Genomic DNA, 26,838 nt, shown 5'->3' on the forward strand with positions numbered 1-26,838 from the left:
GTGTCTACAACACATGGTCTGGTGTCTACAAGACATGGTCTGGTGTCTAAAACACATGGTCTGGTGTCTACAACACATGGTCTGGTGTCTATAACACAGTCTGGTGTCTACAAGACATGGTCTGGTGTCAACAACACATGGTCTGATGTCTACAACACATGGTCTGGTGTCTACAACACATGGTCTATTGTCTGCAACACATGGTCTATTGTCTACAAAAAACAGGTCATGAAGTGTCAACAACATATGGTCTGGTGTCTACAACACATGGTCTGATGTCTACAACACATGGTCTGGTGTCTACAACACATGGTCTGGTGTCTATAACACAGTCTGGTGTCCAAAACACATGGTCTGGTGTCTACAACACATGGTCTGATGTCTACAACACATGGCCTGGTGTCTACAACACATGGTCTGATGTCTACAACATATGGTCTGGTGTCTACAACACATGGTCTGATGTCTACAACACATGGTCTGATGTCTACAACACATGGCCTGGTGTCTACAACACATGGTCTGGTGTCTACAACACATGGTCTGGTGTCTACAACACATGGTCTGGTGTCTACAACACATGGTCTGGTGTCTACAACACATGGTCTGGTGTTTACAGCAAATGGAGAGTGTCTACAACACATGGTCTGGTGTCTACAGCAAATGGAGTGTTCATGTCTACAACACATGGTCTGGTGTCTACAACACATGGTCTGGTGTCTACATCATATCCTCTGGTGTCTACAACACATGGGTCTGAGAGTATCTAAAAATTGCTCTAAAGTCTATAACAAATGGTCTTGTGATAACAAGACAAGGTCTGGTGTCTACAACACATGGTTTAGTGTCTACAACACATGGTTAAGTGTCTACAGGACATTGTCTGGTGTTAGCTAGTCTACAACACGAAGTCTAATGTCTTCAATACATGCCAAGGTCTGGTGTCAGTCTAAATCTACAACACACCATGGTCTGCTGTCAGTGTTCATGGTCATTGCAGCTTTTAATTCATTTCGAATTAGCTAAAGGGTGGAGTTTCTTCCAAACTGATGACAACTAGCATTGAATGCAAATTCATAGGTCCAAAATGAGCAGCAAAATTGAATGAAGAGACTTACCCAGATTTGTAGCAATTCTGATGTCAAAATCCATTTTCCTAATAAATAATAGCAAGAGCATCTGAAAAAGCTAACCTCATGACTATCTGTACTGGAAGAATATCAAAACACAGGAATCTGGGAGAAAATTAAAGACATCCCCCAAAAAAGATCACAACCAGACATTCGAGACATGCAAAATCAAAATAAGTAAAATGTGAGGAATAAGAGGTGCCTGCAGTGACAACATATTTTTTCAATGTTGTTTCAACCACATCTCAAATCACTGATGCTTTTCAATGTTGTTTCAACCACACCTCAAATCACTGATGCTTTTCAATGTTGTTTCAACCACATCTCAAATATATCACTGATGCTTTTCAATGTTGTTTCAACCACATCTCATATCTATCACTGATGCTTTTCAATGTTGTTTCAACAACATCTCAAAACAACGATGCTTTTCAATGTTGTTTCAACCACATCTGAAATCTCTTATGCTTTTCAATGTTGCTTGTAAACCTCTCTCAAATCTCTGTTTGCATTGGTAACAACAAGCTACTGAACCATTCTATTAGTTTTTTTAATATGTCTGAACAATTAAACCTGATTATTCTTCAACATATTTCTTTTAAATCCGAATATAGCCAAAGATCTCTGATCAAATGGTTTACACTTATAAAACCTGTAACCTTGAAATAAGGCAAAATGAATTATTTAACTTAAATTAAGCAGCCCTTTTTATCACTATTCTATATTGCCCAACAAACCGAAGAAACTGGAGAAATAAGACAATACTGATATCAGTCAATATATGTAAGATCATCAAAGAATAGATGTGCTAAATTAAAAACAAAAAACAAAACAAAACAAAAACAAAAAAACCCAAAAAACAAGAGAAACCTAACTTTATATTTGAAATTAGAAATTGTTTATTTTTAAGGATAGACAACTATAATTGATCAGATCATCTGAAAGCTGATCAGAGCTTGTCAAGTTGGTCCACAATTGCCTTTTTCATAAAGGAGCTAGAGGCTTTATAGAGGTCTTTACCCATGCAGTAATTAGATCATGCATGCTGGGTAATTCCATACATCGTAACCTTTGAATTTCTCATATATATTTTCATATGTATTTGCAAACTAGAGACGAAAAATTATTTCTATATTCTGGTAAATGTTGCAAGGTACATTTGTTAGTTCATTCTGGACATTTGCTCAACTGATACCTAAACCTAAGTAAATACTTTCATTACTGTGGCAAACATTGAGTAATGTGTCTAGAGCCCGAGATCAATCAATGGAACCCTTGTTCATCACCAGGAGCTGTATCAGGTTATGAATCAACTATCTATCACTAGCCTCCACAAGTTTTGGTGAGGTCAATAAACTTCTTACATTAACAGTTACCTTAGTTTTTCATCAAGTTTATCATCAGTATAGTTCAATATTCTAACCAAATCAATATTATAAATAGATGCAACAATCATGCTTTGATTTGTTTAGAGATTAGGCCTTCCTGTTTTAACATGGAAAGAACATTTGTGGATTGGTAAGGAAAGGCTATGGAGTAAACAGCATGATTAATAATTTGGCTGTAATATAAAATATAATTTCAATTAAATGCATAAAGGAGCCCATCATTAGTCCTGGGAAAAGCTGGTAGCTGTGTACTGGTCAAATATTGTAATAAATCAAGCTAGTTCAAAGAGTACAAAAGCTGCAATTTGTCCTCATCAATGTGGAAGATGTTCTCATCAATTTTGTACTAATAGATTTAGTTAATACTCATAGGTTTCTATAGAAGTTATGGTAATTCTCTTAAGTGTTGTGGCTGATGTCACCTTTCAAACAATTCTCGTAATAGCTCCATATTACTCTAAATGTCATCAGTATAATTACTGTTTAGTTTAGGTAGATAATAACACATAGATTATATAAATAACTCGCAGTACCTTTCAGTTATAGCATATACATTTTTGATGTCTCATAAATCATGAACTTTTCATAAAGCTGCTGAAATCAGCTAATTATTATCATAGTTAAAATAAAGTGGAGTAGTTTCATCTTAATTGGATGCATAGAGTCAGTGGTAAGTGACATGAGAAATTATGGATGATGGAGAATTTATAAATGTGAAAGGCCAGGGAGATAATTCCTTTATTCATTTATTGTCTGTTCTGGTTTTACTGCAGTTTCCTTGTCAACATTCAATATTATTCTTTAATCATGTGTCATAAATTGATAACATTTAACGAAGTTGACATTATATAGTTATATTTTGTTATTCAGGTTCATCCATCGTAGGCGTTTACTCTTGAATCCTCTCTGTACCCTAGAAATATATGTCATGACAGCATTGGAGTTTCGATCCATACACATAATCTGTTTAATACAGATTCCAGTTGTAAGCAAGGGTGATACGATGCTTAAATGTTACACTTACACTGACATCATTCTTTGTCCATATAAGTTTCCAGCTGTGATTGTGTTGGCTAGAAAATTACCTTGAGCTTCTTTATTTTTGCTTCTCAGATGTATAGCAAATATTTCTATCTGATTAATTGAATGTGTTGTTTTGGCAGAGAACAGACAATGTACAGAAAAGTGTTCCCCCATTTTTGTATCCACAATCAATATATAAGAGTAATTTATAAATGTTAAAATATGCCCCATGCTGACATTGTGGGAGCTAGTCCTTATTATAGTGTACATATTTTTTCATACATCTACTGAACTTGAGTGGTGGATTGAAGATACCATGCATGTTTAATCTTAATCAAAGGTAATGAAATTACATTTTTCATGAAATTAAGAATCTTTCATAATCTAAGGAAATTATAGTATAAGATATAGAAATATCAGTCTGACCTGAAGGTATAGACAAGTTGCATTAGAGAATCACAGTATTGATGATTCAGCTGTAACCCTGACCTTGAATTGAACATATGACCAGATCTTGACCTTCAAATGGTCTCTAGAGGTTAGAGTCAAGATGGTTGTGAAGTTTCCCCCCCCCAAAAATGGATCAGAAAAAGTTCAGATTTTCATACATTTAAACATGTTTGAAGTTGATGTTGGATATTTTGGTAACTTCTATTTGTTCTGAACTCAGTGAAGTATAATAGAACTTATCAAAACTTGCAGTTGATATGGGAAAATCTTAACAAGCTTGGTGCAATGAAATTAATTCTAATGCTCCCATTTCGTTTACATATTAAACTGCTTTGAGCAAATTTTAGTTTAGTATACCTGGATACACTAGAATAAAACCAGTCTTGTCACCTCAAACAGGATAATGTACTGCAGAATGTTATAGTAGAGCCAGATCAATAATCGTGTACAGAAGATTTTTGGAGTTTCTGTAAGGAAGCAAGTATTATCAAGGGTTTTAGTTTGTCTAAGTTATGACCAGATAATGTAGATTAGGAGAATGCAGCCAAAGCAATATACATTACTGAACCCTGCTTGAAGCCCTAGAAACAATGTGCCTGTATTGAGATCTGGTAACCTAAGTGGTGCTAGTGGTAACCATGAGTACCATTACAACACTGATCACCCCAGTGTTACCATGGAACCATCAGGGCCCACCATAGCATGATCTTGGTAAACCAGGATAAACCCGGAGCAAACTGTCACAATAATATAGAGGTATCTGGATGGACCATAGCCTATCATGGTGATATCTATGAAATATCTGTAGTAGAACTGGCATCAGTCTTGTAGAAACCTAGTGACACTATGATAATGTATCGTACCAGCACCGTTGCAACTATCATTTGCGGGCCAAACCTGCAGAGATGATGTACAGTTTTCATTTGTATACAGAGCCGGCAGCGTCTGGGATATGCCATGGTCAATATTGTCACAGTGTAACTTCGGCTTAACTTAAAGAATGGGGAAAAAAATGGAAAAGACTGACAACAGGTATTCTGGTTTCTTGCCACAGTGGAACGCTCTCTCGGCAAACTCCAGGCAAACAAGATTGATTGATATAAGATGGTATACAGTAACTTGTTCGCAATTAAAAAATGTCACAAGCTGGTTTGGTGGGTTTGGAGTTTTATTGAGTAGGATATTGTTGGTTCAAGTTTTGCCTGTTATGGCTTCAAAACTTAATAGAAAGGTTATGAAATCATCATTGGTGAAAAAGAACCTGTACAACCTAGATATTGAAATATTTCTTTTTTTGGCACTTTCTTTTAAATGGGCTGTGAGTTTTAATTTGAGGCCAGAATCAATGTAAATGTTTTCATATTCCTAGAATAATCATGACTAAAGGGCTGTGACTAGGTTAAAATTTGGCACTAGATACTAAAATTTTAACACCCGAGTTGATTTGTACATGGATGCTCGACACACCTGGCCATATGCAACATGTGTCTGTTGAGAAGGGTTAAATAACAGACACCAGATAATAATGTAAACTACTTGTAAGCTTTACACTTTGTTGACGATGGTTCAACTATATATTGTAATTGTACAATTTGGCATATTAGTCTCTCTTAAATGTGATATTATAAGCCAAGAAGACAAAGATGAATTTGTGCAGGAACTAATTCTAGTTACCTAATGATTGTTTGAAAGACACGGGGATCATATTAAGTAGGGAATAGTGTCTGTGTTATAGAAATATTATTGGTATTAATATTCAATATGCTTTTTTTTTCAATGCTGGCGAACTGATATCCCATGTCAAATGGTACAGGATATTAGACCCCAAAATCCTTTGAAGTAGATTGAAGGTCAAAATATAGGTTAGTGACCTACTTCTGGTAAATTATACATCACTACACCTCAGTTTGACCCATGTCCCAAGCATTTCCAGTTGATGTAGGACAGTCCAGGAAAGGAAAATGGAGAAATTCCAGAAAAGTGTCTTTAATGACTGAGATATATGAAAGACTCATAAAATGCTATCTCCCGAGAAAAAGATATTTCCAATGGAATGTCAGACCTACATTAAAGAACATATCATTAGAGTTATCCCCCCATTGCCCCCAAAATATAACATCATAAAATACAAAGGGGAGATAAGTTCTATGTAATCAAGGTAGCAAAAAACATTGTATGTGTGCCAACACTCAAAATTATATAAAAATGTTCAAAGATGCACTACTTCATTCCAGAACCTCCCCTACATAACTTGAACAAGAGTACCGTGGGGCAGAACAATATATGCTCTTTGAATGCCATATAGCATAATATACTATCCTACAATGAAATCAGATTTTTATCACTTAAGAGTGGTAAGATGGCATTGTTTATCTCTCATCATTCACTAACACGCATGTCAATATTTAATTTTAACAGTTTGAGGAAAGTAAGTAATCAGGAGTTAGGAGTCGCCAGCTCATTAAACACAATTTTATATCAAGATTATAAAATAAAGTATCAAGATTATAAAATAAAGCCTACCAATTAATATATATTTCAAAGAAATCAGTAGAACACTGTAGAAGATCTCCAGACAAGATTCAAGTACTAGAAATAAACAAATGGCAATAATTTACAAAAATATCTAATCAAAATGCCTTTCAGGGAAACAACATTATATGACAGTGTTCCAGCTAGGATTTGAAAAGGGCAGGGCGCTGCCTAAAAAAAAGGCATTTTTGTGCCTACATTTTTTCCAGGCCTATCTATCTTCTACCTTATTTTACAGGACAATGACCTGATTCATAGAGACAAATAGAAATCTGTTGATTTTTTTTTTATTATTTCGTTTGTGTGTAAAAGTGTCTTCTTTCTTCTCTTTATTCTTCAAATATTGTTTTTAATTTTGATGGTAAAAGTTACAGTATGACCTAGAGTAATTCAAAAATAAAATGATATTAGCATTATTTCAATTTAAGGGTGTATTGAGAGAATCCATATACGATAATTACGTCCAATCAAAAAGTTACTATCAGATTATAGTCAACAGAGCGATATTTTCAACCAGAAGTTGGTCTGTCCAGAGACCTATATACTAACTAATTAATATAGGTCTCTGGTCTGTCCGTTGTGATTGTAAGACGACTAATTGTAAGTGAAGATATTATGGAGCAAAGGAGAAAATGTGGTCAAGCATATACGAGAAAAAATGAGTAAGTAAAAGAAAATCTATTATTTGATATCTGAATAAACTTCGTCCAAATAACTTCGTCCACATAACTACGATGTATCTTGTAAGCGGCGGTAAATTTCTACTTTCACTTTAGACTCTTTAGAAATAACGGCAAACTAAAATCAGGAAATTATAGCAAGTTAACATTTTCTTGAATTAATTATAAGAAATGGTAAACGAATTAGGGCCGGTCATGATTCGCAAGATTCTGATCAAACATTTGTTCCGTTGCTCTCGTAAACAAACGGTCCCCGCGTGTTGTAGAAATGTAAGTTAATCACTTGGCTATCACATGACCCGCAGTTAATGCAGAGTCGGCATTTCAGATACGAAAATAACACAATATAAACTAAACTTTTGCAACAATTATTCACACGAGCAGATATTTTTATATGTCCTTTATTTATTTATGAAAAATAAACATTTTGTATAGAAATCCGTCAATCCAACAAAGAATTTGCGACATCTGCATTTACAACGAACCATTTCCGGCGTCCCGCCAAACTTCATCAAATAAAATCAACCGAAAGCTAATTTTGATCACTGGAAAATCACTGGAAAGTGATCTCATGATCATTTACCTAAAAATTGCTTGGTTTACACTAGAAGGATTTCATGTTGTCATGTGAAGAAAATTTCAAAGATATATACATTGATCGCCAATGCACACGTGCTCATGGGATAACTTTACGACAAACGTGCGGCTCTTTTCGGTCTTGTCAAAAGTTGTTTACATAAGTAAAACAACATTTCCATCCATTATCATTACTTTGTCCATCTTCAAAAAGCCTTCGTGATCATGATTTAATTGGATTACCAGCCGACCTATCGACTCGTCACGGTTAAATGAATCTATTAAAACACCAGCTCGATCCCCAGCTGACCGATCTCTGCCTCGGGCAGCGTCCATCAGTACCGTGGATAAGGGTCTACAGGTAAGGGGACTAGTGTTACAGGTGGCCAATTAGTGACTGACTGACTGTATATTGCATGGCTTCAGCAAATCGGATCTACATGTAGAGTATACGAGGCAAAATGAGCATCAATGACACTTAGAAAAAGGGCAGTACTACAGGAAAAGGGGCGGGGCGAATTTCTAACTTTGAATTAGGGGCAGGGCGCCGCGCCCTGCTAACCCGACCTAGCTGGAACACTGTATGATGAGTACGACTAAAACCCAACAAGTTTTAAAGAAATCAGCAGAAACAGTAGATCTCTGCATGGTCAAGAGTAAAAGGGCAATAACCTTTGCAAAAAATAGCCTAATCAAAATGCTGTTCTGGGAAACACAACTACATGAGATGATAGTTTCAAAGTAATCAGTTGAAAAAATGTAAGAGTTCTCAAGACAAAATACTGAAATAGTCATAGGCAACTTTTGCAAATAGGAAACAGAACTATATCATGATTATAATGCATACCATATTTCAAAGAGACTGGTTGAGAAATGTTGGAGATCTCCGGACAAACAAAAATTTGTGCCAGATGGACAATGCCATTCCATAATACCAGACAAATTTAATAGACACATCAGAACATTCTTTTTATTGAAATTTTTTTCCAATCTTTACCCTTATTTGGTTATTGGGGGAATTTTTATGCAAATGAAAAACAGGATCAGTGAAGAATCATCTTCTTAATCAAACATTGAGTTTCTTATCAAACATTTATCTTAGTATCTTTAAAATGGAAACAAGCAGACTTGAAAGAAAAGAAGCTTAACACAAGTAAAATTGCTGGTTGAAAAATAAACATCAAGAGCTGAGCTACTCGTGAGTAGTAATATATTAGTTGAGTGAACCTGTTTCAAACATTTCTGTTTGTAATCAAAAGACTTCATATTTTGTATCTCACAAATGGAATGTACTGATAATCCTAAAATATCAATACAATTATTGTGATCAAAAGTGGCTATAGAAATCAGCCAATATTGTATTCTGAAATAAGAAATTAAGGTGTCTTTATTTTCTGAATATTATCAACAATAAAAAAAAATACTGTGAGCAAACAATGAATGTAAAACGCTGATTTTTAAGAAAAACTGACATTTGATATTCAAATAAAACATATTAAATCTGTTATTACAATAACATATTAAATTTGTAATCAAAATCACATTAATTGATAAATTTAAATGCTGAAATGAAAATAAAGAAGATTAAAAAATAATATGTGACTTATATTATGCAATATGTTGGTTGTATAATGCAATCAATAAAATATCTATTTTGTGAAGAAAAAAAATCTGCAAAAAGCCATGTGAACGACAATACACATACGAAAAAATGTTCAATAATTCTTGCGAATATTATTCTAAAATAATAAAGGCCCTGTTAGCAGCAATGAACTGTACACAGATTATTGATCTGGACGACCAGCATACACTGCCATGTGTAGGGCCTGGAGAAAAGGGAAGAATCACATAGTTCTGTCATACATCTGCCCATATCCACCATCACAAAATCTACAGCAGCATTCAGCATCAATTTACTCTAAACCAAACATCAAATCAAATGCTATACTAGTGTAGTGTATGCATGCATGCATGTGTGAATAATAATATAACGAATATACTTACACTAATATTAAGGTAGGGGCTGAGATTTATGTAAATCGATATCACCAGCATTTAAAGGATACATCCGCAAAGAACCTGTTTTCGTTCCAATCGCTAAAAGATGTTGAACTGGATCAAATGCAACCGCGGTCGGTTGATAAGGAAACCCATGACGAACGGTCTGTAATGACAACAGAAATCATGACATAAGAACAGAAATATTAACCAAGAATTTCTATAATTTATGCTTGATAAAATGTCATTACAGTGTACGTTTTTACTATTTAGCATTTCTAATGTTATGTTCACCAACCTTGCAAACTTGAAAGTGGTCCGTTCTCAATGTCTCCTCGACTTCATTCTCAAATTTCGGGGGTGCACTCACAGATGACCTAATGCCATCAAGCACCCCCTTTAGGGTGAACTTCTTCATCTTCGATTTGTGTTTTGCGTCCATTTAAGTCCCCATACTCCAACACATACTCCCTTCATATCGCCTACTATGCAGTATTTTCTATGCGGTTTAGCTGGCGAATGAATAAGATCCCGGATGGATATCCCGCTATGCTCTAAATATTGATTTTTTCATTTTGCGGAATAACAAACGTCAATATATATACGGAAGAATTTGATAGATATTCTTGCATGCAGACTTAAGAATAACCTCGTTCTTATAACTATAACACTTTTTGTAGAGAGAATGAAAAACAAACCATACAATTTTATAAATGTATCTGTTTTATCTTGCTGAATAAACCTTCATGAAGAATAGAAGGGCCTATCTATTTCGTTTGATTTTTTACTTTGAAAAATTATTTTGACAAGCACCTGCCATTTCTAGCTTCTGCTACGCTGCATGTAAACATCGTGTACATAACAGGGCAATATCTGTTATTCCTTGTGTAATTTAACCTGACAGCTTTTCAGGTAGTATCCCCTAAGATTATATTGTTACTTAAGTTGTATGTAATTATAATTTTACATCCACGCAACGTAACTATAAGGATATAGAGTAGTTGTATATATGTGCCTACCATGACTTCACCGGTTCACACATGCACACTGTGTGGGGACGTTTTACATATCACGTAACCAAATTATTTATGAAATGTGGATATTTCAGAGTTATGTTAATTAATCAGCATTTTAAAACGTGTATTTAAAGGAATATTGAAGCAATATCACCGTTCAAAATATTTTAACACAACGTCTCCATACTTCATCTTGACCCAAAAAGCTATAAAAAGACGTTTCTGTGTAAGAGGAGTAAGAACCCAGGACCTGTAAACTCTAGCCCGGCTTGACTTTTTACTCAAATACACTCAAATATACTCAAATACACTCAAATATGCTCAAATACACATAAAATATACTCAAATACACAAAAATATACTCAAATACAAATGTATTTCACACACATAACCTTATTTTGTGCGTAACATGGTCGTTAATAATAAGCGATCAGGCTACGATCTTGCGAACTATGATCAGATGATACCCGGGTCGGTTGGGATATTTAGGCTTTACCGAAAATGACTTGGAATTATCGAAACGTTGGGAAATGGGGCTTAAATTAGCATTATTTTCAGAGAACAGAGGCAAATATTTGTTCTGAAATGCCCAACTGTATCATATGCAAAACATTAGGGGTTTATTTGACTGAGAAGTAGTTTAAATCAATGTTTTAATCATTCGCGATTCGCGGCCCGATTGTCGTCAGAGTTGAATTACAGAAATGGCCGATAATGGACCCGAAATTGATATTTTCATAAGAGAATGGACTCAATATGGTATTCCTTGGTGTCTATAGAGGTCATATGTAAAATATCTTAGATTAATTTTCACTAGAAGTATTTTGAAATAATTGTTAAAATATCCGATTTACGACCCCATTGCCGTCAGAGTTGAATTGTCGAAATGGTCGATAACGGACCTGAAATCAATATTTTTATGATATAATGGACCCAAAATAGTATTCTTTGGTATATATAGAGGTTACATGTATTTTTTATTTATTTTCTCAAGAAGTATTTTAAAATGATAATCAAAATCAGAGACATATATATATGTATATATATGTCTCTGTCAAAATACCCCATTCACGACCCAATTTTTGTTTACGCATTGGGCGCGAATAAAATAAAAAGGAGCAGGAAAACTGAAATCCGGATTATCTACTCACAAATGCAAAAATACTCATACTAGATAGTTATAATTAATATTTATTACAAGAATTTCTATACTGTGTTTGATTCTCTGTATAAAATTGTTGTCAAATTTGTGGTATTTTGTAAAACAATTCATTTTTATTGAATTTTTTCCCCCTCACAAATCCATATTTCAATCTTTGAGTAATTAATTCATTGAAAATTGAAGTCAAGGCAATAAATTAATATTTTCCGTAATAATTTTTCGATAAACTGTTAAAAAGTTTCCAGATGACTTTTTGTGCCATGCTGTCATAAAATTTCAGTTATAATTTTAAAATAAAATTATATGTAGTATGTTAATATGATAGCCAAGTTGTCAATATCCACAAAGCGAGTGTAGTCTACTGTAATCTCAATCACTGAGTGGATAGCATTACATATGAATATTACTGTAAAATACCTGTAGTATGAAGAGATATATGTGACCATGCAACTTTAGAATGAATGATATCAAATTTAGATTATATCTCAAGAGCAATAGGTGGATTATTAGAATTGACTTCCAAATGAAATCAACATGTCCGTGTAACTTTAGCAGGATTTCATCATTGTTTAAAATCAGACTGATGAATAATATCCATTCTAAAAAAAATCATCAGAAATAATCACAAACCATCACCTGTATAACAAGAGATTCCAGGGGATCTTGGTGTCCACCATTGAGATTGATCTCTTTTCTACTTTTCCCTTCTTTCCCCTATTACTTATTATTCATTTGATTATATTGGAAACCTACATTTGAAGTCTAAGATAGATCTTAAGAAAAACTTTTGGAAATGTATCAATAACAGATTAAACTGTTGAAACTGATGGTGGGCTGGCTGGCTTAAAGCCATTTTGTTTTCCTGATCAGACTAAAAGATAAATAGGAATTGTTGATGTACTTCCATCTGATGATGGCAAAAAATCTTTATTCCATATAGATTTTCATTTTTTGTATAAATAAATATTTAAAACATTTGACCTTTTTTTTAAGTTTTAGGAAATACTACTTGTAACTAAGTGTGTTACTAGTGATGGTATGATGATTGGATATAATCCATTAACTAGTCCTTTAAAAATTTAACATCAACTGATCTGATACAAGTTTGTTGGTTGCTTTCGGGTCCTTTGATCACTGTGTTAAGTCCCTGAGCATCATTCACGTATCCTAGGATAAAACAACTATTCTTGATTTTTGCTATACAGCATCCATCTCTTAATTTATTTTGAAAGATATTAATATCTTGTATCTTTTGTGCAATGCTAAATCATGTTTTAAAGATCTTCAATATTTATTACTTGTCATTTTCAGAAAGGTGTTTGTACTCTGTAGGATCATGCAGATATTGTTAGAAACATTTGAAAATTAATCCCCAAACACATAATTGTAATGATTTCCTTATAATACATGTATACTGCATTGCTTTCCATTTATTAAATGTCGAAAGGAAATGAAAATCTTCTGGAACATTTTCTTTAGGGTGGTTAGGCAAAAACAATTGAAGTGATATAATACAACCAATATTATATGTAAGAATGTTGAAAGTCATATTGGTTGTGTTGTATAACTTCAATTTATGTTATTACCTTAACTTGGTGATGAGTAATTAGATTATGAGCATTATAATATGGCCATGGTTTACTACTTAATAAGATCAAGTTTCTGTGTGATATATTGTTTGGTTTTATTTACTGGACAATATTAATTTGTCATATTTTAGTTAAATTTTATAAATTACTCCACTCCATCCTTTAAGCCACTCAACACTTTCACAGATATGGATGTTATTTCTACAATATTTGTAGATCAATTTTTCACACCTTGGGAGATGATTGACACGCCTGTGTAACTTACACTAATTGACCAGTGTATTGAAAAATTCACCCTAAGGCTATAACTGAACTGTCCAGGTAACGAAAGGGTGTCACACCTGTGTTAGCAGGTGGAGAGAGAGGGAGAGATGGGGGAGGGGGTCCTATAACCTCCAATTTTTACCTGTGAGACATACTGAAGATTTAATTTCTTAAGACCTTATGAAACCAGATATAAAATGAATTATCTTAAACTGGTCATTTAACATCAGTATAAAAACTCAAGTTTAAAGATGAGTATGAATTAAAAATATTGTATCAGGGACTCAGCTTGTTACTCTTCTTTTGCACCTTGTGCAATTAATATTAAGTACATCAAATATTCCATAATTACATTAAAAGATAACATAAGCAATGTTAAGAACATATGCTTTCTACAATTATAGCACATTTTACCAAAATAAGAATATATGTGATAAACTCATAATAAACCTTAATTTATGTATAGTATACCACAATATCCCAAAATTTGTTAATATAAAAAAGAAACAAAAATAATATTAAACTGATAAAAGCAAGCAAAATATTTCATATAGATTCTATGGAGACCCTTAAACAGTTCAAGGAGAAATAAGTTAAGACCATCAGGTGTTGATTCATATGGGCTTCAAATTTTCAAAATTTACTCTGTGATGATATGATTGAATATTATGGTCCATAAGATGGTTTTACTTCTTATAAGGAAACCTCAAGGATTCTACTTCAAGTGCACTAAACATGTATGTTTAACGTTTTCCATAATTAGGTAAAGGCTTAACACATATCTTTGTTTTAACTTTTAATTTCCTATCAAAAACAGAAATACACCAGGATTGTATATTAATATATATGTGTACATTTATATATTTAGATGATTTTTTTTTCTGTGTCATCTAAAAACAAACTAAAAGCAAAAAAACAAAAAATGCAATACATGAATTTTATTCAATTTTATTTGAGAGGTTGCATTTTGCCTGAATATACTTATAATATGTATACACATGTATATATATTTGCAAAAATCATCTGTTCATAAAGTTGTTAAATCATCCGTTCATAAAGATGTTAAATCATCTTTTTATTACTTTACAAAATCCTGGTGATATTCATTAAGAAAATAAATACAGAAATTTATTATTTCTTATGGAAAAGTTCACCAGACGAGATACAAAGAGATGTAATTATTAAGAATTGTAGTGAAAGCGATCTGAAAATGATACATTTGCAATCTTTTATTTTAGTAACAATAGAAAATAAGAGCATTTTTTATATAGATTGGTATAGAAAAGGATTTATATAAAAATAATATAGTCAAAGAAAATAGCAATGGTAGATTTTACAGCTATACAGAATTAATGGAGAAATTCAATATTCATACTAACTTTCTCACTTATCAAAGTGTCAAAAGTGCTATAAAAAAAGAATTTTTCTTAAGAAGATATCTCCACTGAATTCATAAAACTATCTTACATACCTGCCAACTTAGATTTTTTTTCAAACAGAAAAGAGGAGCAAGATAATTTTATAACTGTCTGTGTAAAAATAATATAGAATCTACTGGAAAAAGGAAATGGGAAGTATTGTTTGATTTTGATGAAAATACATCTATAACACAAGATGCCAGGAAAAGAGTCTGTCTTTATCAGCTTTGAAAAATTACATCAAAGAAACGTACCACACTCTAAGATATTGCAACCAGTCAAAGGGGAAATCATCTGAACTTCTTTAATAAGGACTGGAAAATATGGGAAAGACTACTGGTCTCTACAAAAATTATAAAAATGTAGAGAGGTATATATACATTTGAATAATGTGCATCCTATACTCAACTTATGCTTGAGAAAATGCTGACCTGCTTTAGATTTCACAAGAAGGACTATAAAGTATTCATTTTATCAGTTATAATCACAGTTTTCTGTGCTAATGGAAATATAAATACAGTATACTATAAAACACACGTTAGCTTTTACCTTCCGACAAACAGACAGAATTATTGTCAAAGATCTACATTGTCCTTCACCTTTTGATCCAAATGACCCTGACCTCTCACCCAGAGTGACCTAGCTTTGTCTTGGTCAGGAGTTGGTCACAGAACACATTATATGAAGTCATAATTAATTTCCTTAAATTGGCGGCTTTACATGGCTCAAAGACAGCTCAGACCAAAGTTGGACAAAAACCTATCACTAATTTGAAATAGAAGAAGGAAAATTAAAATCTAAATAGTTTACAGAGGATAATTGTGCTACAATATACCATAAAAATAGATGAGACTGGACAAATGTTTTCGTTCATTCTAATAAAAATCTTGTCATTAATGCCAGAGAAAATGATAAAACACATGAACAATAGTGCATCAAACACAGTCATTAGTACATGTATTGTTATATTTTGAGTATAAGTGACACTTGGACAAGGACGAACGGAAACTTTTCCTTTAATCCACGGTAATTCCGTTTAATGCTGAAAGTGACTATAACCTGACAAAAAGTCTATTTCCTCAACTAAAAAAAATATTTGTGCATGAGTAAATATTCTTTGCATACATGGCATTTTATGGTTTATGTATTGAAATCTAGAGTATTTTGATTGAGTAACAATAATACATGTAATATTTTATATATTTGGTAGAAAGAGACAGGCAGACTAAGATCCTTAAAAAAAAAATAATAATCAAATGTATTTGTAGGAAAGAGTCAGGCCTTAAAAACATTAAAGAAAACCAGACTGGTGTTTTCAATAGGTATGATAGGTTGTATAGGAAAAGGAGTTACCTCCCTTGCAAAGTTGTTGGTTTGGTTTTGTTTTTTATCAGGCCTTATGTCGTAATATTTACAAATTAATGATCACATTACATACAAATTGATGTTATAGAAGTGATTTTATTTGTATTTGAGTATTTTTTTGTGTATTTGAGTGTATTTGAGTATATTTGAGTGTATTTGAGTATATTTGAGTGTATTTGAGTAAAAAGTCAAGCCCAACTCTAGCCCGATGCTCTATCAGTTGAGCTACTTGATCGCTGATGTTCAACCTGGTCCAATTCTGTCACACCCTTCCCTCCCTTTTGAAGTCTTCCATCCCGAAGACCTAATAGCTCACAACCCAGGTCCAATTGGGTATCCCCTTGTCATGTATTCACCTCGCTTGAAGCAAGGTTTGATCAAATGTAAGAGGAGTGGAAAAATGCATGACCAGACTGCAGTTCGAACCAGGGACCTCCGATCACTAGCCAGATGCTCTACCGATTGAGCTACCTGGTTCTACCAATTGAACTACCTAGTGCCGTTGATAGACCTGCATGGTCAACACATCTGTACAGGTTGGGGAAAACCACCAACTTGTATTTAATATTCAAACTTGCCTATATTACCCTAGTTATAGTATAGCATTGCTACTAAAAATAGCCAAAATTGCTTTTAACTTAACTTTTAAATTTTGTTTTGGTCAAAATGAAAGTCACATTTATTTAGTCATGAAACAATAAAACAAACAAATTAATGCGCTGGAAAAATGCATTATTGTTAAGTGCTTCTACAAGGATTATCTCAGGTTGGTGGAGTAATATAACTATAAATATATATAAGCTAGGCCTGCCAACTCAGCCAATTTAAAAAAGCATTTACATATGCTTGATCAGCTGACAGAAACTGTTTTTCACAACATGTACAAGACAAAACTACTCATCTTTTTCTTGAGATTTCTCAATTTAGATCTGAGCCTTATTGACTTTTTTTTCTTCAGATTTCCCAATTTAAATTTCAACTAAAAAAATACTGGTGATAATCCAGGTGTTTACCAACAGAGATGAACTGAATTTGTTCCGCCAGTCATATTAAGTGACAGAGACTTTAAACGACATGCAAAAATTACACAGACCTGCTTCTTTTTTATCTGAATGGAATTGAAACTTAATTTAATTAGTTTTAACAACAATAATGATGTGTGATTTTCCAGAAATCAGGGAGTTCCTTCCAGATGTGGTATATTCTGTGGTGTAGGGCATAAAATGGGAAATGCTAAGGAAGTCCTTCTTCATAAAAAGCAATTGAAAATAATGTAGGAGGAGTGGAAGATTCAGTGCAGCAAATAAACTTAAACTGATTTCCAGGACTTCCAACAACGTTTCAGCTAAATTCCTACTAATCCTTCAACAAAGCATTTGACTCAAGAAGACACACTTGATTCTGTACCACCTTTCAGGAAATATATTTTTTAGACACCAGATGTTATATAACAACCAGACCAGGACTTAAATCTGATGTTCCAATAAGTGAACTGGATGTGATTGACCAGCCATCACCTTCACTTAACTTCCGGTGTGAGAGGATCTGATTGGTTTTGTCTTGTTGACTGAGGATTCTTTTTCTCTCATTTAGGAAGGGACTTTTTTTATCTGATTTTGTGAAGAAAATTAGTGAAGGGAGTTTGAGTATTTAAGGGGAGTGTTTTGGGGGAGTACATGTTTCTCTCTCACTCTATTCATGAAGCATTTTTTTTATATCTTGATATATTAGATGAAGCCATAGATTATCAATTTACCAACACTGGAGATTATTTCCTAGATGCTTATTGGTAGGAACATGTTTTATTTTCGCTTGAACTTTAACATTGGTGCCAATTGAATCTTACAGGTTGTGGTGTAGTTAGGGTTGGTTGAGATTAAGAGTTCTCAAGAAAAGCAGTGAGAGTATAGTTTAAAGGGAGTTTGTCAGCATGGCTAATATACCTAATGTTAAAAATATGATTTCTTTAGTTTGCAGTATTGAAATGAAGAACTGGAAGGCAGGCCTGGCTGCATTTAAGGCTTTGAGATCTGTGGCTTCTGTGTCCGTCTGTCATTCTAAAGTAACATGGTAAGTATAGATGAAACTATTCAAAAATATAAGTAGCTAAAAGTACATGGTCTGAATGGGAATTATTAGGAGATGACCATTTTATTTTGTTATTTTTTTTTGGGGGGGGGGGGGGGGGGGGGGGCAGAAAAGGACAGGATACAGGATATCTATTTTCCATTCCAGTTGGACTAGATTATTTATTTTCAGTCAAAACAATGCCAACATATTTAATAAAACCATTTTTTTCGCAAATTGTGAATGAAATAGTTTCCTAATATGAAATTAAATACAGCTCCAGGACCAGCTGTTCGACTTTGACAGCCAACAGATTTCGGATTCAGTTAACATGTACGGCAAAGAGAAATTACATATCATATTGTGATTAAAGGTGGGCTCGACATTTAGCCCCCGCTCCAAACGTGTCCAATGCACAATTTCCCATAATCATGAAGATTGATAATTATTGATTTTTAGGTCATATGACCCATCGTCGTGCGCCGTCCGCCGTCCATAAACTTTTCACATTTCAAACTTCTTCTCAAGTTCCATCAGTGGGATTGAGCTGAAACTTGCCAGAAATGATCCTGAGATGGTCCTGACCAAGTGTTGTTATTTTTCGGATCGGTCCGAAATCCACAATGGCCGCCATAGCCGCCATCTTGAAAACACATTTTGAACTTCTTCTCAAGTTCCAACACTGCTATTGAGCTGTAACTTGCCTGAAATGATCCCGACCAAGTGTTGTTATTTTTCGGACCGATCCAAAATCCAAGATGGCCACCATAGCCGCCATCTTGAAAACACATTTTGAACTTCTTCTAATGTTCTACCTGTGCTATTGAGCTGAAACATGCCTGAAATGATCCTGAGATGGTCCTGACCAAGTGTTGATTTTTTTTCAGGTCGGTCAGAAATCCAAGATGGCCACTATGGCAGCCATCTTGAAAAACACATTTTAAACTTCTCCTGTTCCACTGGTGCCATTGAGCTGGAAATTGTGAGGATATTAAGGAAGGAGAGCCAACAAAGTGTTGTTATTTTTCGGCCTCTCAAAAACTTTGACATGGCAGCCATGACGGCCATTTTGTAACATGATTGCGCAATCATGATTTTCCTGAACAACAGCTATTTCAAACTTCTTCTCAAATTCCATCAGTGGGATTCAGCTCTAACTTACCAGAAATGATCCTGAGATGGTCCTGACCAAGTGTTGTTGGTCAGAAATCCAAGATGGCTGTCATGGCAGCCATCTTGAAAAACACATTTTAAACTTCTTCTCCAGTTTCACTGGTGCCATTGAGCTGGAAATTGGAGATGATGTTAAGGAAAGAGAGTCAACAATGTTCTTTTTTGGCCTCATAAAAACTTTGACATGGCAGGCACGGCGGCCATTTTGTAACATGATTGCACAATCATAGTTTTCCTGAACAACACCTTCAAGGTTATTCTCAAATTCCACCAGTGGGATTCAGGTCTAACTTAACAGAAATGATCCTGAGATAGTTTTGATCAAGTGTTGTTATTTTTCGGGTTGATCCAAATTCCAAGATGGCCACCATGGCCAACAGTACCACTATACTCGTTACAGAGAATGCATACTACAATAGTATAAGTGTCTTTAATTTAGAGTCAGATGACCGTTAAGGCCCTTGGGCCTCTTGTTCTTAATACCAATATATTTACTACTTAAGGTTAAGATGGTGTTCATGTACACATACACGTATATACATGTATACATAGACAATAAAGTTACCATTATGATAAAACTAATAAATATGTGATTATCATTATGTCTTTTCCCATTCATCATACAAAACATGAATGTTTATTGCATAAGTAGATATTTATAACTAAATGTAAACATTTAAGTATAGCAAGAAATGATAGCCTTGTCTGACACCCAATGAAAGTGATGTCATTTAGTCCTTCACTTTTAAACTTTTAACAGCAGGAAATTGTGTGTTGGACATGTTTCACATGCATAAAAAGTAATTTACCGGTTTTTAATTTCCATAGGCGTTGACCCCACCTTTCAATATTAATGATAGAAAACGAGCAGATTTTTTTTATCGTTGATATAATAATACTTTATTATATGTGTGTAATAAGATGCTTTCTAAAAGCACATACAGGATATTTATTTTTACTTCTGTCAAAGTTAGATTATTTATTTCATGAATTTTCAAGGCCAAGATATTTATTTCCAAATTCTCCCAATTGTATATAAAGTTGCTAGAAGGCAGCATACGATTGCAGTGGTATGGATACTGTCTGTCTGGCATCAGCCTTCATCTTTTAAAAGATTTCTTATCGATGAATTATATTAACAAAGATGCCTAGGGTGATATGTGGATTATGAGTAAAAAAATGTTTTAGGCCTGATCTACTGCTCTTGTCACTGGATCATCATACTTGGGTCATAGGATCATATGTTACTTGAGGTTCACTTACATTGAACTTATGGTGTTGGTTACTAACATTAGTAGTTTATTTCTGAATTCTTTCACATTAATACCATCAACTGCAATTTGAATGCAGTGTGTCTGTCAAAAAAATCAGTGTGTGTAAATAGTTCCAATACAAATTGAATATCTGTACATTCTCGTCATATTGTTTCACATTCGGTAGGAGACTCGGGTGTTTCACAGAATTGGCTTGTTTCTGTGTAAACGTGTGATAAACCTGTCTGGACTGTTATGTTAACTGTGAAAATTCTACAGCAAATGACATCATGTTTTGTTTCAAATCCCTCATGTTATTGTTATATTTAAATTCTTATGACAATAATGTTACTATTTCTGACATTCTGTTTCTTAATGTTATTGATGTTTTGATGAATTTTTAGCTCACCTGGCCCTAAGGCCATTGCACTTTGGTCATTGCACAAAATGTCCATCCTCTGTCAACATTTCCTTTAAATTACTACATGTACTAGTCCTGGATGCCTGAATGGATCTTGATGAAATTTGGTTCAGAGCATTATTGGTCAAAGGTGATCCAATATTGTATAAGATGAGGGAGTGGTTCCTCAGGGGAAAAAACGGGGAGGGGGAATTGTGGTAAATCACTACTTGTCCTATATGACTAAACAGATTTATTGGGCAAAGGAGATCCAATATTGTATAGAGCTAGGGTGTGGCTCCCCTGGGGCTGGAGGGGCAGGGCCCATTAGGGGAAATTGAAGTAAATCTTTTAAATTGCTATTTTTCCTTAACACGGTGTACACCTGAACAGATTTTGATGAAATTTGCTGTGAACCATTAATAGGCAAAGGAGATTCTATGTTTTATAAAAGGAGGATGTGGCTTTGGGGCCGGAGATCTAGAGCTAGGAGTGGCAAAATAGGGGAAATTTAGGTAATGCCTTTAAATCTCTACAAGTCCTAACAATTCAGAATGGATTTTGATGAAATTTGGTCTGGAGCAATATTTGCCAAAGGAAACTAAATGGTGCATAAATGGTGGGTGTTAGTACTCCCCAGGGGCCAGAGGGGGAGGGCCCTCTAGGGAATAGAGCTAAATCTTTTAAATCTCTACTAGTCATGCACAGTTGAACAAAATTTGATAAAATTTGGTCTGGAACATTATTGAGCAAAGGAGATCAAATGTTGTATAAACACAAAGGTGTTGTTTCCCTTGTTTGGAGACCGAGGCATCTCAGAAAATAGGAAAATAATTGTCATATAGATTATATGATATATGAGTTTTCTCATGAATACTGAAATATCCAGGTGAGCAATGTAGGCCCTCTGGGCATCTTGCAGATGGTCAATTTCGACTTTGTTAATTATCAAACCACTGTTAAGTTTTTAGGTCACCTGAGACAAAGTCTCAAGTGACCTATTCTAATCCCCTTTTGTCCGTCGTCGTGCGTCGTGCGTCCGTAAACAATTTACATTTTCGACTTCTTCTCCAAAACCCCTAAACCAAATTCAATGAAATTTGGCGGGAAGCTTCTATGGCTAAAGGTCAACCAAAATTGTGAATTATATGGTCCCCACCCCCAAGGGGCCTGAGGGGCGGGGCTAAATAGGTTCAAATTGACTAAAACTTCAAAAATCTTCTTCTCTACTCTCAGATGTAGTGGAATCAAACACTCTTCATAGATGGAAGGGTCTTAAGGTGCTTTACCAAAATTGTGAATTTCATGACCCAGGGGTCTTAGGTTTGCCCCTAGGGAGGGGGTAAACTTTACTATAGTTTATATAGGGAAATCACATTTTTGACTATTATTTGTTGGATTTCTATTGGAATTCATTCCAACTTTGTTAACATTATCAGCTTGTGATGGCAGTTTGATGGTTTACTCATGTTGGCCCTGACTGACCCCCGGGGGCTAATGGGCAGGGCTAAAATGGGTAAAATTGACTGAAATTTCAAAAATCTTCTTCTCTAATCTCAGATATGATGGAATCAAATACTCTTCATAGATTGAAGGGTATTAAGGTGCTTTACCAAAATTGTCAATTTCCTGACCCAGGGGTCTCACATTTGCCCCTGTGGAGGGGGTAAAATTTACTATATTTTGTATTGGGAAATCTCATTTTTGACTTTTATTTGTTTGATTTCTATTGGAATTCATTCTAATTTGGTTAACATTATCAGCTTTGGATGGCAGTTTGATGGTATGCACTTGTTGGCCCTGGCTGACCCCCAGTGGCTGATGGGCGGGGCTAAAAAGGGTCAAATAGACTGAAATTTCAAAGATCTTCTTCTCAAGACCCAATTAAGACAGAATCAAATACTCTTCATAGGTGGAAGGGTCTTATAGTGCTTTACTAATGTAATGAACTTCATGACCCTGGGGTCACAAGTTTGCCCCTGGGGAGGGGGTAGATTTTACTATAGTTTATATAGGGAAATCACATTTTTGACTATTATTTGTTTGATTTCTATCAGAATTCATTCTAACTTTGTTAACATTATCAGCATTGGATATCAGCTTAATGGTATACACCTGTTGGCCCTGACTGACCCCTAGGGGCTGATGGGTGGGTTCAAAAAGGGTCAATTAAATTAACTGAAATATTCAAATCTCAGGTGACCGTTAAGGCCCATGGGCCTCTTGTTACATTTAGCTAGGGGTTGAGTTTTTTTTTCTTTAAGTACATGTACAAACTGAATTTCCCCCATAGTTTGTCATTAATTGGACTTTGAGAAGATGAGGACACTTGAGACATAAGCTGTGCAAGTGGTAGAATAAGATGTCTAACACTTTTTTGCTCACCTGCCTGAAGGGCAATAAGCTTATATAGTGTGGCATTCGTAGTTAAGCTAGCTAGACATTCGTCCAGCGTCAACTTTTTCATTTAAGCAACAATCACAATCAGGTACAGAGACCTGATATTGGTCCTGTGGCATGCTAGGGTGAAGGGCTACCAAATTTGTTCAAATGAATGACCTCATAGGCCAAAATCTTTAAAATTCAAATGGTGTGGCTGACCCCCTGGGGCCTGAGGGGTGGGGCCAACAGGTGGTCAATTTGACTAAATTGATATAAACGACTTCTTATCTGAAACTAAGCATTGGATATCACTCATATTTAACTGGGAACAGTGTTATGGGGTTGGGATTCAAAATTGTACAAATGGTGGGGCTTGGCACTTTTTGATTAGTGTGAAGGGGCTTTTGTCCTAGGGGCTAATGTCCGGGGGGGAGGGGGGCTTTTGTCCGTACCTCAGCATTCCTAGGGGGTTTGGGATTTAAAAAGCTACAAATGGTCCAGCTGATCCCCAGGGGGCTGAGGGGCAGGGCCAAAAGGGAGCAATTTCCTTATATTGCTATAAAGAACTTCCTCTCTGAAACTAAGCAATAAAATTGCTGGTTGCATCCTGATGTAAAAATAATCCCAGGAGTCTTTCCCCACCCAATGGACTTAGTTTCTTTAAACACAATCATGTTGTAAAAACAACCCCTGGGGTATTTTCAAACCCCTTGGAAGTCTGGACTTTGGTTCTGGGTTTTATCTTTGAAACAGTTGAGATGCCTTCCCCATAACCATAGCATTCTTTGACATCAGCACATAAAGTTATTAACAAGTTGAATATATTTTGATGTGTCAAATCCAACCAGGTGAGCAATACATGCCCCCTGGCTTTAAAAGGGTTTCTTTCCCTAAAAGCTTAATCCCTGAATTTTGAATGTAATACTAGAATTAATATGCAATGCTAAAATGAAACTAAATGGTTTGAAGCTTTCAAAGAGAAAAAGAACTGTTGTTCAGATTTTAAATTGATTAAATAAATGAAACAACAATGGTCTGAATACGTCAGTTAATAAAATAAGACGTCACATGTTTTTGATGATATTAATTTCTTTGTAAATGTGTGATAATCCTCCCCAGACTGTTGTGTTTACTGTGAAAATCATACAGGAAATGGCGTCATGTTTTGTGGCAAAATCCTTCACATCTTGGTTAAATCTAAATTCTTATGGCAATAATGTTACTATTTTGGTAAATCTTGATGTTATTTCTCCATGGATTGATAATGTGGCTATTTTAGGATACAGCAGTTGTTAATCAAATGTCCACCTGTCATATAACAGTCACTGCTAAACAGAAAAACAGAATATTCTGATGAAGAACAAGACCTTATTCATTAGCATCTAGTGACGATCATGTGATCTGATACCAAGGTGACAGTTCTTTTTCATCCATTGATTGCTGGAAAGTATTGTCAACTTGAACATTTGAGATTTTGCTTTGCCAAATCTGTTAAAAGATATGGATTCACAGGGATGTGTAGCAGAATCAGACTCATTGCTGAATGCTGGTGTCATGCATAATATGTAGCTCAAATGGTTAGGGTGTTCATTTAGATAGGTTACGAGTCCTGGCCACACTAACCCATTCTTTTTCAGGATTAGCACGGGCCTTGAGAATGTCTTGAATTTCACCTTGGGCCTTGAAAAGCCTTGAAAATTGGTTTACAGCCTTGAAAAAGCCTTGAATTTTAAGGTTTCATTAGGATAAGTGAAACCCTGACCAATGATCATTTGGAATCAACTTTGTCTATGTCGCCTCCCCTACAGACGTTAAGAATAGCCAGGTCAAGTTGTATTTTGATCAAGTGGACAGTTATAAGTTGCCTTTTTATTCTCTTGTTCCCTCTCAATATGACTAGGATGACATGTAAAATGGGCCTTGAATATTTAATTAAGACATTGAAAAAGCCTTGAATTTGGTTTGACATAATCCGTATGAACCCTGATTTTACACATGGTGATATTTGCCAATTAGGTGCTTAAGTTTGTTGATGGATATTAATTGGTGCATTAAGTGTTAATGGTGTACTTATAAGTAAATATTCTAATTTAATATCCATATCACTTTTACTGAATTTGAACAACAATTTACTTAATTTGAACAACAATCATGTACCTTATGTGTAGTATCATGTCATATAAGAATTTGGAAAAAGAAATGGAAACGGTAATCTGTGTTTTTAAACTATGAATTAATCAAATCGGAGCATTATATAATATTAATTAAACAGAAAATAGAGGAGTTAATAAAACTACATAATTGAGTCGTCCAGACCTGCCCCCATCCTTAACAATAAAGTAGATCTTGGATTATGATAGTTGAATTATGTTTGTTCTTGTTAGTTTTCTTAAATTTCATGGATTTTGTCTTCAGTTGCACTTGTTAAGAAGGGGCCACGCCACGGTGGCCATGGTTAAGGTGTCCCGACACTTTATCACTAGTCCTCGACCTCTGGGTTGGGAGTTCGAAACCTACATGGGGCAGTTGCCAGGTACTGACCGTAGGTCAGTGGTTTTTCTCCGGGAACTCCGGCTTTCCTCCACCTCCAAAAAACCTGGCACATCCTTAAATGCTGTTAAAGGCTGTTAATCAAAACAAACCAAACCAAACACTTTTTAAGTCCCCTTTTAAACAAGGTTTGGGGACTTCTTAATTCTTCCTGAAAGACTGCCATTTGCTGGCTTCTGAATAGCTAAAATATTTTGAGGCTTTGAGCTGTAACTTTTGTTCTTCATTGAAATGAAATGTGGTAGGAAGTATCAGTATAAATTGTATGAATTAAAGACACACTATAAAGTTACATTAGCAACAAAATGTCAACCATATCTTGACAAAAGACGGTATGTAATAATAACCAGAGACGCAATGCTGGTGTCTGATTACACTGACAAAATGACTGCCATTTGCTGGCTTCTTATTGGTCCAATATT

At 34.7% G+C, this 26,838-nt stretch overlaps 2 protein-coding genes across 5 annotated transcripts in view; one reads left to right on the forward strand and one right to left on the reverse strand.

The window, feature by feature from the left end:
* LOC117327885 (syntaxin-binding protein 5-like) overlaps positions 1–10,283 on the reverse strand; it is a 103,864-nt gene extending 93,581 nt beyond the window's left edge. For all 4 annotated transcript variants that reach the window (XM_033885112.1, XM_033885114.1, XM_033885113.1 and 1 more), the window contains exons 1-2: positions 10,076–10,283; positions 9,846–9,943 (exon numbers count right to left, since the gene is read on the reverse strand). In XM_033885112.1, the coding sequence (XP_033741003.1) occupies positions 9,846–9,943; positions 10,076–10,219 (242 nt within the window). In that variant the 5' untranslated portion in view covers positions 10,220–10,283. The remainder of the gene's footprint in view (positions 1–9,845; positions 9,944–10,075) is intronic.
* Positions 10,284–10,590: 307 nt separating this feature from the next.
* Positions 10,591–26,838, forward strand: part of LOC117327886 (oxygen-dependent coproporphyrinogen-III oxidase-like) — a 52,732-nt gene continuing 36,484 nt past the window's right edge. Inside the window, exons 1-2 of the mRNA XM_033885115.1 lie at positions 10,591–10,689; positions 18,562–18,661. Of these exons, the coding sequence (XP_033741006.1) occupies positions 18,576–18,661 (86 nt within the window). The 5' untranslated portion in view covers positions 10,591–10,689; positions 18,562–18,575. The remainder of the gene's footprint in view (positions 10,690–18,561; positions 18,662–26,838) is intronic.

This window comes from Pecten maximus, chromosome 5 (genome assembly GCF_902652985.1).
Source record: "Pecten maximus chromosome 5, xPecMax1.1, whole genome shotgun sequence".
Taxonomy (NCBI): Eukaryota; Metazoa; Mollusca; class Bivalvia; order Pectinida; family Pectinidae; genus Pecten; species Pecten maximus.